This window comes from Trichoplusia ni, unplaced genomic scaffold (assembly GCF_003590095.1).
Source record: "Trichoplusia ni isolate ovarian cell line Hi5 unplaced genomic scaffold, tn1 tig00002160, whole genome shotgun sequence".
NCBI lineage: Eukaryota > Metazoa > Arthropoda > Insecta > Lepidoptera > Noctuidae > Trichoplusia > Trichoplusia ni.
The window spans coordinates 8839-23721 of NW_020800209.1; the positions used below are offsets into that span (position 1 = coordinate 8839).

Consider the following 14883-nt stretch of genomic DNA (forward strand, 5'->3'; position numbering starts at 1 on the left):
CATAAAACGATCGTTGAGTCACACCAGAATCTACACTTGTGAATGGGTATGGTGAGTGATTCCTGAACCTTAGTACACAGCCTTGCACCCAACAAAGCCCCACAAAGTTCAAGCCTCGGGATTGTAGTGGATTTAATTGGTGCTACACGATTTCTAGATGCTAGAAGTTGTACGCCAGTGGCTCCGACACTATTTGATGACCGAATGTACACACAAGCGCCGTACGCCTTTTCAGAAGCATCGGTAAAGACGTGTACTTCGTGTGTAATAGAGTCTTCACGCAAAACCCAACGAGGAATTTTTAAATTGTTTAACGATGTAATGGTACTCTCAAACACAGACCAAGCATTACTAATCTCAAGTGAGACTGCGTCGTCCCAGTCATATTTATCTAGCCAAAGACGTTGCATAAGTACCTTGGCTTCGACAACGCACGGACCCACCAAGCCCAGTGGGTCGAAAATCTGACTGATAACAGAAAGGACATGGCGTTTGGTGATTTTACTAGTAGAAGTAATATTAATTGTATATGTCAGTGAATCAGAGTCACAGACCCAGTCAAGTCCTAGGGTTTTAGACTGTGAACAGTTAAGGTGCTGCTCTGAAAAATGTAAAATATTATATGAATCATTATTAACTTTATTAGAATTTATTTGCTTTAAGATTTCCAAATTATTTGATCGCCATCATCATTTCCCTGCCCTTATCCCAATTATTTTATTTGGGGTCGGCGCAACATGTCATCTTCTTCCATACCTTCCTATCGGCCGTCATCTCACAAGAAACACACCTTACAGCCATATCGTCTTTCACACAATCCATCCATCGTTTCTTTGGTCGTCCTCTTCTATATCCCCTATATCCATCCACATCCATGCTTAACGCCTTCCTTACCACATGATTTTCATTCCTCCGCATAACATGCCCATACCATGACAGCCGGTTACCACGTAGTTTCTCTGTAACCGGTGCCACTTTCAAACTTCCCCTTATATACTCATTTCTTACTCTATCCGCTCTCGTAACACAACACATTCCTCTTAACATTCTCATCTCTGCTGCATGCAATTGTCTTTCATTCATCCCTTTTGTCGCCCAGCACTCTGATCCATACAAGACAGCAGGTCTGACAATGGTCTTATAGATCTTCCCCTTAAATTTAAGGGGAACGTGGGGGTGAATGAACCAAGATACCGGAAGTCGGAGCAGACTGGAAGGCGCACACCATCAAGCTTTATAGCTTCAGGACTGGAGAGACCGCCGAAATCGCAGAACATGTATTCTGTCTTTGTTCTGCTGATTTTCAAGCCCACACTCTCCAGCTTCTGTTGCCACACCTCCAATCTGCTCTGGATCTCGGGTCCATTTTCCCCAACCAGAACAATGTCATCGGCAAACAGCATGCACCAGGGTGCCTCTTCCTGTATGTCTGCCGTAAGGGCATCCATAATCAGCAGGAAGAGGTAAGGGCTTAATGCCGACCCTTGGTGCAAGCCCACTGCCACACTGAACTGGTCGGAGTTGCCAGCAGACGATCGGACGTATGTACAGGATTGACTGTACATAGCACGAATTAACTCCACATACTTTCCAGGCACACCTTTCTCTTTCATAGCCCACCATAACACTTCACGAGGCACCCTATCATAAGCTTTCTCGAGGTCAATGAATACCATGTGCAAGTTCTTGTGCACACGTCTGTACTTCTCGCACAGTTGGCGAAGTGCAAAGATGGCATCCATTGTCCCTCGACCTGGCATGAAACCAAACTGGTTTTCAGTAATCTCACTCTCTTCTCTCAATCTTTTCTCTAACACCTTTTCCCATACTTTCATAGTATGTGAGCTTTATCCCCCTATAGTTGTTGCAATCTTGAACATCCCCTTTATTTTTGAAGATGGGCACTAGCGAGCTGGTACACCATTCTTGTGGGATGTCTTCTTCATGCAACAACTTATTGAAGAACAAAGTCAGCCACACATATCCTTCATACTTTAGCACCTTCCATACTTCACCTGGTATTTCATCCGGTCCCAAAGCCTTACCATCTTTCATGCCTTTAACTGCTGTCATTACTTCCTCCATGCTAATTTCTCTTATCAATCCCTTATTAACCTGTGCCTCTTGAAGTAAACCATTCCAGCCATTCTCTTCGTTAATAAGTTTTTCAAAATACACCTTCCATCGCTCTTTTATTTTGTCATCTTCACATAATAAATCTCCACACTCATCTTTCATGCATTTCATATGTATTACATCTCTTGCTCGTCTTTCTCTCTCTTTTGTAATTCGGTAGAGTACCTTTTGGCCACTAGGGCTATCTAGAGTTTCGTATAACCTCTCCTGCGCCCTAGCCCTGGCAACTGCTACCGCCTTCTTTGCTCTCTTCTTGCATTCATTGTAAAATGCCTTTTTCTCATCTTTCAAACTTGCATTCATAATTTCTACCCCTTGCCATTCTTTAAACGCGGCCTTTTTTTCTTTAAGGACGTTTTGTACCTCTTCATTCCACCACCATGTATCCCTGTCTATCAAACCTTTACCTTTTGACTCTCCACATACGTCTTTTGCGCTTTCTCTTATACACTTTGCCATCTCACTCCAGCATTCATTCACAGATTTTCCTTCCATCTCACTCATTTCCGTCATCTTATCCACAACTTGATTCCTAAACATAGTAGCACATTCTTCCTTCTGTAACATACGCCATCGTGTCTTTGGGGGGGGTCGGTGTTTCCTGATTTTGGGCGAGACACTAAATTTGGCCTCCAAAACAATCAGTCTGTGTTGGGTAACTAATGCTTCGCCTGGCAGCACTTTGCAGTTTTTAACACAGCATAGACTCCTTCGCTTTATTAGAAAGAAATTTTGAGAAAAATTTATGAGAAAGTCTATCTGTGTCGCGTGGTGGCCACTCTTGTAGGTTATAAGGTGTTCCTCTCTTTTCCTAAACCACGTATTAGTTATGGCCAGGTCGAAAGCACAGGCAGCTTGTAACAGTGCCTCGCCGTAAGTGTTCCGGTTTCCGAATCCCCGACCACCATGCACTCTCTCATATCCATCACTCTCTCTTCCTACGTGTCCATTAAAGTCACCACCTATAAACACTTCCTCATTATCCTGCACATTCATCATCAAACAGTCAAAGTCGTTCCAAAACTTCTCCTTCACACTCTCTTCACAACCTGATTGTGGCGCATATACACTTACTATGTTGAAGATGATGTCGTCCACAATCACTTTAACCGCTATCAGTCTATCATTCACTCTTTTAACATCAACCACACTTTCTTTCAACCTGTTGTCTAGAACTACACCCACACCATTTCTCTTTCCATCACTACCACAATAGTAAAACTTATATCCTTCTCCTATCTCTCGAGCCCTTCCACCCCGCCATTTTGTTTCTTGCAGACACGCTACATTTATTCTTCGCCTTTTTAACACATCTGCCAGCTCTCTTCCTCTTCCAGTCATCGTTCCTATATTCCAGCTCGCACACCTCAACCTTATTTCTCTCACACTCTGGGCTCGCTTCTTACGTCGCACCCGCCCGTTCTGGTGCGACAACCCTTGTCCACTTCTCACAAGAGCCGGGTGCTGCCCCTGCGCGTCGCCTGAGGGGTACGCCCTAGCCCTATCGCTCAAGTCATTTATTCTGTCCATGTTGCTGGTAGTTTTGGCAGAATTTTTATGGCCGGCCGCCTGCCTGACGCCAACCCTCCTTGGAAATGCTGTTGTTGGTGATTACTCCCACCAAGAGGTTGACCCAAGGTGCAAGATAGTTTGCGGTGGGTCTGGAAATCCCTTAGTCGCCTCTTACGACACCCATGGGAGGAAATGGGGCAGCCCTATTCGAAACTGGGAACTGCGCGGCGAAAATTATTTGATCGCCATTTGCGTAAATTAAATTTTGCTGAAGAAAGAACCGATTTAACAATTTTAGTGACTTCTACAGTGTCTTGTATTGTATTGCTTCCACTGAGAAAGTTGTCGACGTAAAAGTCACGCCGTATGGCGCACTGTGCGCGACTATCCTCAATGTTATCAGCCAGACTCACCAAACACTTGGTGGCCAAATAGGGAGCAGACGCAGTACCGTATGTCACTGTACTTAATGTGTAAGTCCTAAGAGGTTCTGAGGGATCAAAGCGGAAGATAATTTTTTGAAGGGAACGCTGGTCTGGACTAAGCTCAATGGCTCTGTACATTTTCTCTACGTCGCCTGTTTCCACGTATCTATGCTGACGAAAACGTGTTAAAATGGAAAACAGATCGTCTTGCACTACCGGACCGACCATCTGAATGTCGTTAAGAGACACTCCCGTACTAGTAGGAGCTGATGCGTCGAAGACTACGCGTAGTTGAGTAGTGGTACTGGAATTCCGAATGACGCCATGATGTGGAATGAAATACTTTGTCACGGATTGTGATTCGACAGAGGAAGTACAGTCGGCGTCTAATGTCATGTGACCTAAGCGCTCGTACTCTAGCATAAAGTTATAATATTTGGTTTGAAAGGATGGATCACGCTTAAACCGCTTCTCTAGAGATAAAAAACGATTCCTAGCATTTACGTAGGATTGTCCTAGAGAGCTTGGATCGCCCTTTAAAGACATTTTAACAACAAACGCACCATCGTCATTACGGATGGTGGTTTGCGCGAAAAGTTGCTCACACATTCTCTCTTCAAGAGAGTGCGAATGTTTGCTTGAGATGGTGTCAAGCTCCCAAGATTGAGTTAAGTCGGGAGTGACATGGGAATGATGGCAAAGATTATTAGATGCATGGGAAATAGAACTAGATTGATGCGAAATACTACCAGATACAAGCCATCCGAGTTTAGTCTCGCATAATTTAGGTAAGTTTTTCCCTAAGTCTATTCTGTTACTGCCTAAGACATTCCAGAAAACTTCAGCCCCTACCAGGATGTCGACGACCGACGGAACATTAAAGTTCGGGTCTGCCAGTTTAAGACCTGAAGGAATAGGGACATGCTTGATGTGTACGAATGAAGACGGGAGTACCTTTGTAATTTCAGGTATAATATGACAATCAATATCTACAGTGAAGGCACAGCATAAAGACTCTATTGATAGGTGGCAAGACTGTGTACTGGTGGATACAAGATTATTAATACCCGTTACCTTGGTACTCGTACCGCGTCGTAACAAACCCAGTTTCTCCGATAACTTCTCCGTTATAAAGTTTGCCGTGCTGCCGTTGTCCAGCAAAAGACGTGCAGTGTACTGCTTACCGGTCACGGCAGTCACCTTCACGACAGCTGTGGACAGTAAAATATGCGAAGAAGTAGCAAGCTGCATAGTATTGGCTGAAAGCACAACATTTGAAGAAGCAGGGGAAGCAGAAAGTAAAGCAGAAGGCAATGGATTGGCAAAAGATTTAGGTTCATTATTTTCTAAATGCAAAAGCGTATTGTGCTTTACTTTGCAATATTTGCAACGTGAAAATGGACACTTTTTAGGAGTGTGGCCAAAGCGTAAGCAATTTAAACACACATTGTATTCGTTTGCCTTTTTAATGCGATCTTCTATAGATAAGCTTCTAAAAGATTCACATTTATATAATGTATGTGCTTGGGAGCAGAGTGGACATTTATTATTATTATTAGATTTTTTATTAATGTGTTATTAGTACTAGTTTTATTTAAATTACTATTATTTAAGGCTACAATAGTACTCGAACCTGAAAGATTACAGTTAGACTCCACTGATTCTAACCAGTCCGCTTTCTTGCCTAAAAAGGTACAAAATTCTGTTAACGTAGGATCATCTTTTAAATTATTATTCCTATGCTCTTCCCATCCACGACTAGTCATTAAATCTAATTTTTTACTCATGAAATAAATAATTATGTCATCCCAATAGTGGTGTAGTAGTAGTGGGCCTTTTTAACGTGGTAAGTGCCCTAATATTTTTATTTATCCCATCTACTAAATTTCTAATGGACTCACTTGACTCCTTTATTATTGAGCCTACATCAAATAAAGCCTGCAAATGGTTATTCACAAGAAGGCGGTTGTTATTGTACCGCTCACACAACAGGTTCCACGCAATATTATAATGACTTGCTTTAAAATCTAAGTTCTTAATAATTAAAGCTGCGTTTCCTTGTAGTGAGGCTCGCAGGTAGTGGAACTTGTTAATATCACTTATTGTTTTGTTATCGTGAATCAGTGACCCAAACGTATCTCTAAACTCAAGCTAGGATTGGTAGTTCCCATCGAAATGAGGCAAATCTATTTTAGGCAAACGAACAAAACCATTTCTAAATGAATTGTGTGCACCTGAGTCAGCATCTTTGAAGCCCGCTTCCGATCCTGCAACGTTGGACGAAACGCCAAGCAAGCTGCGCGTGAGTGCCACCAGATTGAAGAACTGGCGGTCGAAGTCCGCTCGCTCATTAAACGCGGAATCGGCGTCGTCGGCAAGCACCTCAATTTGTGTCTGCAAATCATCAAAGTCGGCGTGTAAGGCCTCGAACTTATTGAAACGTTCTTCTAAGTCTAAGCGCTGCAACTCAGATACTGCTGAACTACTTTTAACTAAGTTTAAATAATTGCTATAGATGGTGACCTTTGATTTAATTGAACTACGTTTCTTAGTCAATGTTTTCAACTCAGCCATTTTAAAGCGAAATCACAGCAATACTAATGATATTAATGAATAACAACTGCAAAACAGCTGTGCGTGAACAAAAGGTGTCGATAATCAAAGTCAAGGTCAACGACTCGACGCGGGTTATAAAGCAATTAGCTAATGACTAAGCGTTTTTTCAACGAGATGTTCGTATTTAAATAAGCAGTGCAATTTTAAATAAGAAGAAACACTAATAGGAAAGCGTGAGGGAAAAATTAAATATACACCGAAGGATTTGGAAAATAGAATAACGATTTTCGGGTAAGAAACAGTGTGAAAAAATAACTAATTGGAACGGACTCACTCAAAGACTGTATTATACCCCCAAATAGTGACTCCCACGATGACGATGCAAGCTGATACAGGAACGACTTCGTTGTTAATCTTCTCGGCCACGTTGTACTCGCGAGCGGTCAAAGTCCGACGGCCCGCACGACGAATGTACACGTTGACGACGATGTTAATTACCGCAAAACTGGTGTAATTATATTTGCACGATCGAAGGACCAATGATTGGGCTCAGTCGGGTCGATACAACAAAGGCAGTGGACTGTATAAAGGTTTATTACTGTAGTTAACAATATGGAGATGTAACAATGAAATGCCCGTTGGTCAGCGCGTCCGTGAACGGAGTGAGTGGTAGGAAGCGCCGCGACGCGCGAGCGGCCGTCGTTCGGCCCCGCTCCCCGCGCCTGCACCGGTGTCGCCTACACGCATGTGTGATGCGCCGACATTCTCCCATACAACGTATGTTTGCTGCCCGTGCTTGAGAACTATGTTTAGAAAGTTGAGACCTGGCTCTCTTAGGCATTTTCAAATGTTTAAGATAATGTTATTAGCGTGTAATATTCTAGCTCTAAAAAGAACTGTTGGTTAGCCCTGAAAAGAACTGTTGTTTAGCCCCGAAAAAAACTGTTGTTTAGCTCTAAGAAGAACTGTTGTTTAGCTCTAAGAAGAACTGTTGTTTAGCTCTGAGAAGAACTTTTGCGTAGGCGAAGTTTATAGAAAGAAAAATCCTAAAAAAAATCGCACGAAAATTATTGGACTTCACGCACGACCGCTGCGTAGGGAGCCGTACTCATAGATCATAAGTCCCCCTCCCACACGCTCATCGGGCCTTGGTAACGCCTACTTCGCACGCCTACACAGGACACAAACTGATCGTGAACAGCACCGTAAGTAACCCACGTACTTGCCTACTTGTACCAAAACATTACAATGCAATAATCATCACTGAGTTCTGTTCCAGGGATCTCACGGCTGTAAGGCTCCTAGTAGACCCTTCCAATAGCCTACCGAGTGTAATAGCATCTGCCTTTTTTTTTTTTTTGTTTAGGCGGGGGAATCCTCATGGACACCCACTCCCTCGGGGGAGGAAATGGGTGGTCGGCCAGTGTGTGAAGTGCGGTGTCATCCGCGTCACCGCACTGATGACACACTGTGGTGAACTCCCTTCGGGCCACCCGAAACAGGTAGTGCCCGAAGGCACCGTGTCCGGTCAGCATCTGCGTGAGGCGGTACGTTAAAACACCGTACCGCCTCTCCACCCACTGTTGAAGATGTGGGCGGATTGCCTCCACCGTAGCCCGCCCCGCCGTCGGATTGGCGAGCCTTAGTTCCCAATTTCGGAATGCGTCGAGGCGGGCTAGTCTGCGCCAGATCTCACGCTGCCCCGGCGAGGGTTCGATGCCCCGAGACCGGAGCGCAGTGCAGCGGGTGTATAGGTCCGCTAGCACACTCGCATCCAAATCCCAGGGCGGGATTCCCGCCAAGGCGCACGATGCCTCACGTTCGACGGTGCGGTAGGCCCGGACGATCCTGTTGGTAACCACCCGCTGTGCACCAAGCAGAACCGCCCTGTTCCTAGGCGTTAAACTACCGCACCATATGGGTGCGCCGTACAGGGCCATCGACCTAATGACCCCTGCGTAAAGACGGCGACACCCAACGTCTGGGCCCTCGACGTTCGGCAGGAGCCTTCCGAGAGCGGCTGCGGCGACTTGGAGCCTTGGTGCCAGCCGCTTAAAATGCTTCCGGAAGCTCATCCGTCCGTCGAGGACCAGGCCGAGATACTTCATCGTACCCGACAGTGGGATCTTTGCGTCCTCCACTGTCAGGCACGTGTCCATATGGGGTTGGCTCCGGGGGCCGTGCAACATCAGATTTTCGGTTTTCCCTAGAGCCACGTCCAAACCGAGCATCCGGATGCGACCTACAACCACTTGGACGCCGCAGGTCGCACGCCGGATGCATTCCCGGGGGTCAGAACCCGAGGTTAAAATCAGGGTATCGTCCGCGTAGCAGACGACCCGCATACCAGAGAGGAGGGCCCCTCTGAGGGCCCAATCGTACCCGATGTTCCACAGGAGGGGTCCTAGGACTGACCCCTGCGGAACACCGCACCCCGTTTCGTACCTCTGCAGGCCTGTCTGCGACGCGAACGAAATGTCACGTCCGGTGAGGTAGTCCACCACGACGTGCTGCAGGTAGAGCGGCACCCCATGATATCGAACTGCCGACTCTATGCACTGATGCGGCAACGAGTTGAAGGCATTGGCGATGTCGAGTGAAACCGCCAAAGCCACTCCGTTTCGTGCCGCCGCATCCGTGGCGAACCGTTTGACCACGTCTAAGGCGTCCATTGTGGACCGCCCCGCTCTAAAACCGTATTGCGACTCCGACAGATTCGGACCCGTCCCGGTCAAGTGCCGGACGATGCGGGCAGCTATGATGCGCTCGAAGAGTTTGCCCGCCTCATCCAGCAGGACAATCGGCTTATAGCCGGGTGGCGAATCTGCCGGACGTCCCTCCTTCCTCAGGAGGACGAGTCTCCCCGACTTCCAGATGGCGGGGAATTTGCCCAGCTCCAAACAGGAGTTGAGCAATCCCCGCAGACGGTTTTCCAATGGCCCCAGGGCCAGTGCCAACGCACGCGCTGGTACTCCATCGGGCCCGGGGGCCGTCTTCTTTAGGCGGAGGCGGACTATGGACGCCTTCAGTTCTCCTTCAGTAATGTCCTCCGGTGGCTCAGATGTATAATGAGAAACGCCAGCCACCGGAGGGACGAAGTCAGTCCGGGGTGGAAAGAGGGACGAGACTACGGTCCGGAGCAGCTGCGGCCCCATAGTCTCCGTGATCGGAGGCGCCGCGACCCGGAGCTTGTTCCGAGCCTCTCCTATCGCGATGCAGATTTGGCCTGCAGAATGGCGACGCGGAGATTGCTCCTCGCCGTGCAGTAGGCTCTGTAAAGGGGAGGCTCTGCTGCCTCGTCCCTTTCACGTCGGGCGTGCCTGGAGCGGTGGCGAGTGCATGCTCGTTGCGCCGCCAGGCACGCCTCGCGGAGAGCTGCGATCACGGCGACCACCAATACACCGAACGACGATTCGGCCGCCTTGTAATAGCATCTGCTCCACTACCAAATCTCGATGCTGGAAAGGTAGGGGATCCCACAGCGATTGAGCTAAAAAGGAGCGAGGCGAATCCGCGAAATATAAACTCTGATATTAAACCGGTTGCGTCTGATACCTGTCAAGCTCCCATAAACAGTGTATCCTTGCCACTGCCTACTGCTGCAGCGGACGTTACATTGAGCGATACAGACAAGGACGGGCAATCGAAGACCGGTTGGACTGAAGTTCGACACAGGCGCTCCCACCGTTCACTCAGTAATGTTCTGCGTGGGACAGCGGCTCCTGGTACCACAAATTTAGAGGCTTCAGAAAGATGGAGATACCTGCACCTCTTCTACGTCAAGCAGGGTACATCGGAAGGCCAGGTATGAGATCACCTAATTACTATTTGTGGAACTGATGTTTGTACGGTGGATGTGCTCAAACCCCGAGGCAAATATGCTTCCTTCAAGTTGGGTGTGCCCTCAAAGCTGGCTGAACTAGTTATGGCACCTCAAAGCTGGGCTGAGGATATATGCGTCAAACCATGGCGCCGCAACTTTCGTGGCCAAAGCAACGACCCCCAATAACCACCATACCATTATTGCTTTACCCAGCTCTACGGATCGCAACAACTATCTGCGGATACTGTACCAAAATGTGCGTGGGCTAAAAACCAAGTTACCAACGTGGCGATCTAGCTTGTTGCTTTCCGAGCACGATTTGATAGCCGTAACTGAGACAAATCTTGATAGTTCTGTAGAGGACTCCGAAACATCAACAGGAGATTGGCGTATTCTACGCAGAGATAGAGTGACTCCGGGCGGCGGAGTGTTGCTTGCTGCGCGCCCTGGCATTACCATGAAGAGACAGCGTGATCCTGAAACTGAATGTGGTGAAGACTTATGGGCAACGATTATAATTTACGGCAAGAAAATATATGTATGCGTTGTCTATATAAAACCCTCTGCAACTGATGACGATTACATGGCTTGGTTTTGCAAAGTTGAGAACATTATCTCCAATTTGAATGGAACTGTGATGATACTAGGTGACCTTAACTTGAAAAGTGCCTCTGTAAATGTCAACAATTATTACTGTTACTTCTTAAGCTTCTGTAGTATGAATGAGATGAATGAAGTGTGGAATATGCGTGCGAGTAAGTTAGATATGGTGTTGGCTCGGGAGGGCAGTGAAGTGAACTGTGAGCACGTGGAAGGTACGGAGCTGGTTCCAATCGATTTGTATCACCCTCCATTAGATATTGCGTTTACTATCAAAACGCATAAGGAAATTGAAAAATTGGATCCCAGCAACATTGATCGAAGTAAGGATTGGAATTTTGTCAAAGGGGACTACGCACTTTTAAGTGAACAAATTTCTTCTGCTCCCTGGCAACAAATCATTAATTGCGATGATGCCCCCTCTGCAGCAGATAAGTTTTATTCAGTGATTTATAATGTCTTTGATTCTTCAATTCCAAAGAAGAAGAGAATGAACGCTGATAATAATAGAAGGTATCCAGTATGGTTTACGCGGGATATTGTGAACGACACTCAGCGAAAAACTCAACTCCATAATAGTTGGAAGCTCTCGCGATGTGAAGTTACATATGCAGAGTTCAGTAAACTACGGTCGAACTTAAAAGAGAGGACTCAGGACGCCTATAGGTTGCACTGCATCAGCGTTGAAAATAGTATACGCAAAAATCCACGACATTTTTGGCAGCACTTTTCTAGCCTGAGAACTAAGGGTGGTTTCGAGCCAAACGTCATCCACAAGGGTGAGACTTGTTCGGGCGTTAAGGCGGCTGAGGCATTTGCTGAGTATTTCGCCAGCGTGTTTCAGCCTGATGCACCTAAATTAGACCCAAAGTTCTCCAATCTCAGTGGTGTGAGTAATAATATTCCCCTCCCCTGCATAACCCCACCTGACGTAGTAAAGGGTATTGCCAAGCTTAAACCCTGTAGCTCGATTGGCCCAGACAACATTCCACCCTATGTCCTTAAGGGATGTAACGATACCCTGGCAGCTCCTCTATGTCATATTTTTAACTTAGCCCTCCAGTCCGGCGTATACCCTGAGCAATGGAAAACTTCGCGAGTCACTCCCATCCCTGAAACCTCTGACAAAACATCAGTAGAGGAGCACAGACCAATTGCTATCCTCCCAACCATCGCCAAGGTCTTCGAGCATATTCTCCATTCTTATATTTACAAACACGTAAATATACTTCTGTCTGATGCCCAACACGGTTTTCGACCGGGTCGCTCCGTCAATTCAAATTTACTGGTTCATGTAGACTACATATCGAGTAGCCTGGACAACAGGAGGCAAGTCGATGTTCTATACTTTGATTTCCGAAAAGCTTTCGACAGAGTTGACAACGATGTGCTTTTGATAATAAATAATAAATAATAATAATAAATAAATTTATTTATTTTCAGGCAACATGGCCCATAGATATATACCTTACAGACTAACATATATATAAAGTATACAGTATTGGTTAGTAAATAAAAATCTTAAAACTATATTAGTAACACTTCCTAGCACTAGGTGTTTGTGTGTTCGGTCGGGATTTGTCCGCGGAAGCGACGGAAAACCACTCCTTGCGGCCAAAAGTTATCGTCCATGACGAGGTGCAGGAAGCAGTTAGGGACGCGCACCACGAACGCCTTGAAATTGACGTTCCGGCGCGACTCCAGCAGCTGCACTCTCGGCGCGTACTGCACCTTTTGGCGCACGTAGTCGGCGATGTCCTCCGCCCGGATGCTGTAGTGTAGGCGAGATATGTACAACGGAGTATTCGGCTGCGCAGCTCTCACCCTTGTTTGGGGCTCAACAGGAGCCTTGCCGCAGCAGTTCTGATTAGTTCGTTGCCGGTGCTTCCTTTTCAGCACCGTTACGAAACCGTCTTCGTCCGCCCGGTTCCTCGGTTGTGGGACCAGATTGTGTAGGGGAACAGCGGAGGCGCAAACGCTGACCAGCTGTTTATTTGGTCGTGCAGTTTGCGTGGCGCTACGTGGATGAGGCATGCTTGCGGGGGCCGGGGGCTGGGGCATGCGGTCAGCGCCCTTTGCTGACTCGGCTGACGGCGACGACGAAGATAAAACTGCTGACGCGAAACTCGTAGCCGATGTGTCGAGTAGGCATGCACCTCGACGCGTGTTTACGTTGCTTACACGCGCCGGTGACCCAGTTTTATTCACAGAAGTGCGCAATTCAACGACTTCCTTGCGCAAATCTGTGACATCTTTCTGGGATGCCTCCAGCTTCCTGTGCACATCTGCAAGACTTGCCTTTAGGGAGACGATGTCCTTCAAAAGGCACGTTACGTCGACGTGGTCGAAGGTGACAGGAGGTAACTTGTTTAAGTCCTTTGCCACAAACGTCGGCACATCGTCGGGATCGGTCTCCTTCAGCAGCGTGATTACATCTTGCAGACTCTTCTTTGTCCCTGGAAGCCATAGGTTTCTCGGTCGAGTTCGTCAAGTTTTTCTCCGGCTACCTGCGCGATCGCAAGCAGTTTGTCAGACACGGTTGCTTTGAGTCTAAGCCTTAGACCACCCGCTCGGGCGTGAGTCAGGGATCCATACTGGGGCCGCTTCTTTTCTTAATCATGATTAATGACTTGACCACAAGAGTTAAGTTTGCCAAATGCCTGTTATACGCCGATGACCTAAAATTGGTTGCTCAAATCAGAACGGACGAGGATTGCAAACTTCTACAGAGGGATATTGACGCTGTTTATGTGTGGAGCATGGTAAACAACCTACCTTTTAATATAGGTAATTGCCACGTCATGACATACGGCAGGGGGTTGCTACCGATCCATTACAATTACAGATTGGGTGGTGAAGTATTATCTCGAGTCACCAACGTAAAGGATCTGGGCGTGACTTTCGATCGATGTTTGACATTTAAAGACCACATTTCTTCCCTCGCGAAGGAATCCTTCAGGCGCCTGGGCTTTGTTTTGCGCAATGCTCACGACTTTTGCAGTCCCAATGTCATCCGATTACTCTATACCACTCTGGTTCGAAGCAAGCTTGAGTCAAGTGCCTGTGTCTGGCACCCCTACACCGCTACTCAAACATTCATGATCGAAAAGGTGCAAAAAACCTTTCTGAGGTACTTTTTCAAAAGGTTATACAACTTTTTTCCCTTCATGTACCCAACTAACTATCTGCTAGGGATGTTAGGCTTTAACTCCTAGGAGGTAAGACGAGGCTTTGATCAGCTCATGGTAGCTTGTAAAACCTTACGGGGCCAAATTGACTGCCCAGAGCTCCACAGCCTTTTCTGCCGCCTATTCACCCCTGACAAATACATCGGTCGCCGTCAGAGCTGCAGGCACAATCTCTTCGCCCCACCGAAATGCGAAACAGTCGCCAGAGCTGAATCTCCTATATGTCGTACTCTTAAGACGCTCAACGCCCTTCTGAATGCCAACCCTGAATTTGATGTGTTTGTGGATGAGTGGAGTAAAGTAATGCGTGTGTGTTTGGGGTTCTGTGAGAGAAAGTATGCAAGAGCGTCCACTGTTCCTTGTTAGTTAGATAATCATTGAAATGCTGTCGACTATATGTTTTTACTTTTGTTTTGTTTTGATTTAATGTTTCCATGTTAATTATTGTAATTGGTGTTGCACCGTTTTAATTAACTATAAATAAATAAATAAATAAATCTGCCTACCTGCCGGGCGACGAGGTCACACCGACGGCTTCGCTGGTTGCACTAATCACCCGGTGCGAGGAAGAAGGTCTAGAACTAATCATCTCAGCGGACTGCAACGCGCATCACGTCATCTGGGGCATGGATAAGTCGAACGC

At 46.8% G+C, this 14883-nt stretch overlaps 2 protein-coding genes across 2 annotated transcripts; both read right to left on the reverse strand.

The window, feature by feature from the left end:
• Nucleotides 1-1785: 1785 nt before the first annotated feature.
• LOC113507456 lies at nt 1786-3666 on the reverse strand. Its single transcript, XM_026890309.1, has one exon. The coding sequence runs from the start codon at nt 3664-3666 to the stop codon at nt 1786-1788; it is 1881 nt and encodes a 626-aa protein (XP_026746110.1).
• Nucleotides 3667-12603: 8937 nt separating this feature from the next.
• Nucleotides 12604-13672, reverse strand: LOC113507457. The gene is made up of 2 exons (XM_026890311.1): nt 13648-13672; nt 12604-13508 (listed from the first exon to the last, which is right to left on the reverse strand). The coding sequence occupies exons 1-2, from the start codon at nt 13670-13672 to the stop codon at nt 12604-12606; spliced, it is 930 nt and encodes a 309-aa protein (XP_026746112.1).
• Between the last annotated feature and the right edge of the window lie 1211 nt (nt 13673-14883).

Bases quoted from the DNA above. Each gene is read 5' to 3' on its own strand.
- LOC113507456 (XM_026890309.1), bottom strand. From the start codon at position 3,666: ATGGACAGAATAAATGACTTGAGCGATAGGGCTAGGGCGTACCCCTCA.
- LOC113507457 (XM_026890311.1), bottom strand. From the start codon at position 13,672: ATGATTAAGAAAAGAAGCGGCCCCA. The intron at 13,509-13,647 runs GTATGGATCCCT...TATGGCTTCCAG, and splicing joins TAAGAAAAGAAGCGGCCCCA to GGACAAAGAAGAGTCTGCAA.